The following is a 7028-nucleotide window of genomic DNA, read 5'->3' on the forward strand; positions in this document are numbered from 1 at the left end:
CACTGCAAGATCCATTTCCTGGAATCCCTCGCTGAGTCAATGAAGTGGTACCACTGCTTTTAAGCTAAACATACAGCTGTTATTTCCCAAAACACAGAAAACACAGTGCCACAGAAGACCTGTACAAGGCACAGAAGAGCTGCAAGCCTAAGCCATCAACCTGTTCTCATAATAATATTTACTTTTTAAACCCCCAAACACTCACAAATAGCAGCAAGTTGCTTTTCAGACTGCCAGCCAACATTTGCTTAAACTATCTTTGAAGAGAAGAGTTTTTGAAAGTACCAGCTAACAACTCTTCTTACAGAATGTGATTTAAACCCACAAAGCATCCACAAAGTGGATGGTACAGCCACATTTCAATCTGCTGCTCTCAAGCTCTCCAATTTTGAATCCTATTTTGGGGTCACAGAAAGTGACCTAGCTTCATTTTGGGTTGTGTTTTTCAGCATTTTCCACATTTAGCAATGAAATTATGGAAAGAAAACCCCAACAAACAACTACTGTTTTTGTTCTCCATGCAAACCAATTAACCTATGAATATGAAAGCATGCACAGAAAAGATTTGTGTTAGTGACAATTTAAGAAGTTTATCCTTTTAAAGCAGGTCATTTCCTGAATTAGACATGGTGAGTGGACTTTGTACTGAACTAAGGTAAGCCATCTTCCACACGCCAGACAACAAAACCCAGGTCACTTACCAGCATTTAAGCAATAAGAAACATAATGAAAAGAGAAAGTTTTTTTCCTTTCAGATATCTACGACCTATTTAGGAGGTGCAGAACCTCCAACCTATCAAACACATTGGAATGTAAGGATTTGTGAAACTCCTTGCATGCAACACTTCTACCCAACCTCACACTTATTCTTTTCTACCAACTGGAAAGAGATTTTAAAATAGCAGCCAAACTCAAATCTTCTGTCTCTTTTCCCCACAACAGTATCACAGTATCAGCAAGGTTGGAAGAGACCTCATAGATCATCAAGTCCAACCCTTTACCACAATTCTCAAGGCTAGACCATAGGCTAGTTTCCCTTACTGCCTGGAAGCTACAGAAGGAAATAAAGACGACAACAAAAATCCCCACACGTTTAGGCAACACTGCTTTTACTTCCTCAAAAGGTCTTTCACTTATTTTCTAAAGCTGCTAAACCTATCCTCTAGCTACCATCAAGATCAGAGTTTACACAAGTAGTACATATTCCAAGCTATTTTGGGGTTCTTGCAGTCAAATTAAACCAGTATTTGAGCTTTATTTAAAAAAAAAATAGAATTAGACCTTTCCAAGTGGTCTAGAAGCAAAGAGAGGGATGAGAACAACACACCTGCCTATACATAAACACAGCTATAAGAAACATCCCAGTTAGACAGTAGGGAGATTTGTGAGCAGTGTTTTTATAGCATAGGAAGGCCTCTTTGTGCTGCACCAGTCAACTGACTTTGCTCAAAAGGAAGCCACCAGTGCAGCAACACTGGAAATGTTACTTTCCTGTGTCATTCTAACACTTCATAAGCTAGTTATTGCAAATAAGTTCTTTAAAAAGTGAAAATAATTCCATTCAGCCACAAAACTGACAGGATAAGCTCTCTAGAATTTAATATTTCCAGCTGAAGAACCACAATTAGAACTGTAAGGGGGTCTAATTCCTATTGTTATGTTTGTAATAATTGTGATACAGTTCATAATGTTGAGGCCACTGATGAAATCCCTCACTAGTAGCCTCAGCTGCATGCTACAGATTTTAAGATAACCTTTTACAGTTGCACACACAAAGGGGCTAGCCCCAGATTTTATTTGGGAAGGCATTACATACTAGAATTTATATTTACATGGCACCTATGAAGAAGTTTCATTTATTTCCTTTGCAAGCCAGTTTCCTCCCCTCACTGTACATTATTATAGAGGTATGACAATTCATAAGCAAATGCCTGCATCATAAGACAGTAGAGTCAGACCAGTAACCTAAAGACTGCCAGAAAAGAACACCAGGGAGGGAAGAAAAAAAGCAATTTCTTTATATTTAAGAAAACTTAGTTCAGGGGTCAACAACATGCTTGCAGTTTAAGACTCACAGTTCAAAACCTGTCCTTAAAACTGTTCAGAGTTACTCACAGTTCAAAGCTTCTCCTTAAAACCGTTTGGAGTTTAAGTTTCTGATCTCACAGAAAACAGGAATCTAATTTTCTACCTGTTTATCACTGAAATTTCCAAACAGAAAGTATTTTAAATCAAATACAGTAATGTGCCTGTAATGTCTTTTTACTTCTAGTCCATGTCAACCCCCCCCTCCCCAATAATATCTATTACTACATTTGTGTTCCTTTTCTGTTTCACTCTCCCACCTTCCCCAAGACTGTGACAACACTGTATTCTTCTGTCAGCACTGCAGGTCTTCCTTAGAAAGGTATTTGCTCTGCTAGTCCTGAATTCTTTTCCCTTCCTACCAGATAAACCTTCTAGATAACCAGAACACACATGGTCTGGAGGGCAAACTGTGTTATTGCCTGGCATTCTGTTCTATTCACTATTTGCCCTACTGATAAACTGTTGCCCACTTTTACCTAAGAGCAGTGATTTTCAACTGAAGAGTTCCAAATACTGTCATCCTAAGTGAAGTGAGGGAGCTGGGGGCGTTTAACCTGGAGAAGAGGAAGCTCAACGGTGACCTCATTGCTGTCTACAACTACCTGAAGGGAGGTTGTAGCCAAGTGGGGTTGGTCTCTTCTCCCAGGCAACCAGCAACAGAACAAGGGGACACAGTCTCATGTTGTGCCAGTTGGGAGGTCTAGGCTGGATGCAAGGAGGAATCTGTTGCCAGAGAGAGTGATTGGCATTGGAATGGGCTGCCCAGGGAGGTGGTGGGGTCACCATCCCTGGAAGTCTTTAAAAAAAAGACTGGATGAGGCACTTAGTGCCATGATCTATTTGATTGGATAGGGCTGGGGGATAGATTGGACTGGATGATCTTGGAGGTCTCTTACAATCTGGATGATTCTATCAAGTGACTCAGTAAAATGATTCTTACTGTCAGTAGAGACAGTCACCATTAGGCAGCCGAGTTTTTCCCTTTCTTCTATCCCCACTGTTTTGTTTGGTTGTTTTTTTTTTTTGGGGGGGGGGTTGGTTTGGGTTTTTGAGGAATCTCTGAAAACACTGAAGACAAATTCTCTTACAAAAAGAAAACAATCCAGCATGAGTGAAATTTTACCAGAATTATTTCTAGAGCATATGAAAGAGACAAAACAATATTCATAGGCTTTCAGATCCAAAAATACAGATATAGTTTGAATACAGCAATATTGGGGGTGGGAACTCGTTCCACTTCAATGCCACAATGCAGAAAGGATAACAGCACACAGTAAGTTTTCCCAATAAGCAGCACATAGCCTTTTCCACAAAAGTGGAACTCTCCAGATTCAAAGCTACCCAACTCCAAGAGGCCAGACTGAATCAGTTACATGCTATAGGCTAAATTACAGTCCACAGCCACTTCTGCACTCACATCATGGCCTGCCCTTTTTTTATATACAACGATGACTACGTTAAACACAGTTTGCATTATGCATGGGTTAAGCCTCTTCCTCGCTGCCCCTGTCACAACACACACACACGTTCCCAACTCTCATAACCCAGTGCCCTGTGTCACACTGCCTAATCCTGCAGTGGCCGCGCCGCAGGCACTGGAACTGTAATCTGTGCAGTAGTCCAAGTGGAGAGCAGATGGCTTCGTACAAAGTGCCGATTAAAAACCCACCTCCATCACACATTAAAACGTACAGCTGGAATTTTATCCATAGATTTGTCATTTCCATCGAGCAGGTGTACCATGAGCCTGGCACGCATTTTTCACAGCTCCTGTGCAAGCCATCATTAGGAATTTTAGAATTCCAGCTGCCTCTCCAAAGAGGTAAACACAGCTGTACACAGATAAAACAGACTACACCAATCCCACACCCAGCTGACCTTGATGCTGGAGGTGAAAATGAGCTACCAAATAAATAAAAGAAAATACAAATGGAAAAAACAAACAAAACCACTCCAAATGACCAGATGGGAACTAGCTCAAGTGTTGAGGTGGTTTTTTGGTTTGTTTGAAGAAAGAAAAAGACAAGTTTTTGGACACTGAAGAAAACGATGTGCCTGAAGATTCCCAGCAACTTTCTGACACAAGGAAAAAAGTCAAGAGCAGGAGACAGGTCAAAACTTGTGCTGCAATTACCACGCTCATGTATTTGTCATATTTCCCATGAGTAAAACCAAATGAACCTCGCCTCTTAGAAGCATTTATATCAGCAGCTTTCTTTGGGTGGAGCAAACAACTCGGACGAGTAAATAGACATTAACTCACACTACCTCACATAGCACACACACACACACACACAAAAAAAGCCCAAATGAATCTCAAAACCCTGCCTTGTTGGAGCAGTTCTAATCCAAGTTGCTAATTAAAAAAGAGAAATGAAATGTTAAATTTTTCTATTACTAAAGCTGTGTTTCCACATCTGCTACTCCATTACTACAAACAGTAGGACATCTTTCCAGCAGTGACGAACACCAGCGAATCTAGCAACCGGTATTAAATACTCAGCACAGGGAGTTCTAAGTATTATATTCAACAAGTTCAGTTTGCTTGCAAGTTTATTTGTTTTTTTTCCCCTTCAATTTTTTTACTAAAATATGGAAGATTAACTCGAGCATCTCTGGATGATTCTGTATCTACCCCAGTATGACCAAATACACAGACTTCGAATCCCGGAATAATGATCGGTTGTGCTTAAAGCAGCTTCACAAAACCAGAATTAAAGCACTGGATTCGGGGAGGGCATCCACAGCGGCTGGTGGAGACGCGCTCCTGCCAATGGAGCCGCTTCCAGCACGGGAGAGCCGGTGTGAGCTGAGTGGAGCAGGGCGTCTGAACCGCGAGAGGCACCGATTGCCATTTTGAAACGCCAGTCCCGGCTCACACAGACGAGCCTGAGCAAGGGGCAGCTTCCTGCCCCTACAAACCGCTCCCGGCAGCGGGGCGGACTCTCGACGCGCCACGCCAAACGCCGCGGTTCCCTGGGCCTCGCCGAGGAGGACAGAGCGCACGGTTCGCACCGCGGATCCCCGCCGATGACCGAATTACGTGATGTCACCCGTGTGCGGGGCCCTTCCGCTCGCCGCTGCGGATGGCGGCCCCGGCGGAGAGGGCGGCCGGCACCCGCGCCTCGCATGGGCGCTGGGAAGGGAGCGGTGCTGCCTGCCTCAGCGACCGTCAGAGCCCGCCGCCCCGGAGCCCGCCGGCTGCCCCCAGAGGCAGCCGCTCCGCCGGGAAGCGAAGGGGAAAACCGGAGATACCGGGTCTGAGCTGGCCACACGGAGAAATTCACCGGGCCCTCACGCCCCACTCAGCCCCCACCCTAGGGAGGTCCCCGAGATGTGACTCATAATAAAGAAAGGGAAAAAAATCTAAAAACCACAAGGGAGAGCAGGGAGGATAAAAAAAAAAAAGGTGGGGGGGGGAAAGACACACCCTCTGAGCCGGACTGACATAATAACCCTCTCCCTGCCCCTCCGGAACAGGGGGATGGAAGTCCGGTCGCTCAGCTGGAAAAGTTGAAAGAAAAGGCAAATGCGGGGGAATGGCTGCGGGGCGAGCGGCCGCGGCGTGGGCAGCCGGGCGCCGCGCTGCCCCTCAGGCTTCTCTGGCCCCACCGCCCGCACCGGAGAGCCGAGCTCAGCCTGCCTGTCCACCCCACCGCTGGCCCCGGTGCGCTGCCCGGCCTCTCCTCACCTGAATGTAGTTGTTTTCGCAGTAGTCGGCGACTCGAGTGAGGTTCTGGTAGCTCTCGAGCAGAGCCCGCTTGCCAGAAGGGATTTCCTCCTCTAGCAACATCTGCAACTCTGCCATTTTCCACCCCTCCGCATCGCTTCCTCTTGCATTAAAGAGACAGCGGCAGCGCCTGGCTCGCAACCCGCCTGGTATTGTGGGATTCCTCCTCGCCTCGCTTTCGTGAGCTCTCGCTTTCCCCACCCATCCTTCCCCCTCCGCGGGGAGGGGGAAAAAAAGGCATAACGATTAAAAACTCCACCCCCGCTTTGCAGAGCAGCCCGGGAGCTGTAGGCAGCGCCGCGCACAGCGCCTGCGCGCAGCGAACAGGAGCAGGCGGCCTCCATGGCGCGGAGATGGCGGTTCCCGGTGGCCACCGCCCCCGCCTGCCTCTGTGGCCGGAGGACGACGGCAAGGCTGTCGGACCGGCTTTCTGCGCGCCTGCAGACCGAGGGAGACGCCTGTGTCCTTCACCTGCCCGCCTCAAAGAAAGCATTAACCCCAGCAGTGCTGCCCTAAGGCTGTGCCTCTCCGGAGAAGCCAGAAGGCTCTGGGAAGGGCGCGGTGCCCCGGTTATCCAGCCTCTTGTCAGGTTAGGAACTTGTAAAATGACACTAAAATTGGTAGACTTCATCCCGATTAGCAGCAATTAATCCTTTGCCAAGAGATTATCCCGAGGTGGAGGGAGAGATACTGAACGTAGGTCTTTGCAAAGGCCTGCCCAGAAGGAATCGACAATAAGCATTTGTCATGGCTTTAATTTCGTAAGAGCAACTTAAAATATTTAGCTGAGGAGAGTATTTTTTTTCTTGCTATTCTTTTACCTCTCAATGGACAATCACCGTTCAGAGTCTTGATTGTTAGGTGTGGTGAGGTGGTGGAGTTGCCGTCCCTAGAGGTGTTCAAGAAGAGCCTGGATGAGGCACTTGGTGCCATGGTCTGGTTGACTGGACAGGGCTGGGTGCTAGGTTGGACTGGATGAGCTTGGAGCTCTCTTCCAACCTGGTTGATTCTATAGGGACTGGTGATTATTTAGTGCATTCTTTTCTTGCATGTGGTGAGGTTTTTTTGTAAGCAAAACCCTGTTCCTATGCTCATAGCAGAAGAAAAGCCAATAATAGCAGGTGGCTTCTATGCTGGGATGTCCAAGCCTGCCCTTGCAATGAGTCCCATAAGAAGCTGTCGCCAAGGCCTGTCACTCATGCCTTGGCTT

At 46.5% G+C, this 7028-nt stretch overlaps 1 protein-coding gene across 10 annotated transcripts in view; it reads right to left on the minus strand.

The window, feature by feature from the left end:
* The window catches only part of ABI1 (abl interactor 1), a 72244-nt gene extending 66230 nt beyond the window's left edge, over positions 1–6014 (minus strand). For 6 of the 10 annotated variants that reach the window (XM_064162746.1, XM_064162741.1, XM_064162745.1 and 3 more), the window contains exon 1: positions 5780–6013. In XM_064162746.1, coding sequence (XP_064018816.1) covers positions 5780–5896 — 117 coding nt within the window. In that variant the 5' untranslated portion in view covers positions 5897–6013. Of the gene's footprint in view, positions 1–5779 lie in introns of all 10 variants that reach the window. The other 4 variants (XM_064162738.1, XM_064162737.1, XM_064162743.1 and 1 more) reach the window with 2 other exon arrangements.
* Positions 6015–7028: the final 1014 nt, after the last annotated feature.

Source organism: Pogoniulus pusillus, chromosome 23 (assembly GCF_015220805.1).
Source record: "Pogoniulus pusillus isolate bPogPus1 chromosome 23, bPogPus1.pri, whole genome shotgun sequence".
In the NCBI taxonomy this organism is placed as follows: Eukaryota; Metazoa; Chordata; class Aves; order Piciformes; family Lybiidae; genus Pogoniulus; species Pogoniulus pusillus.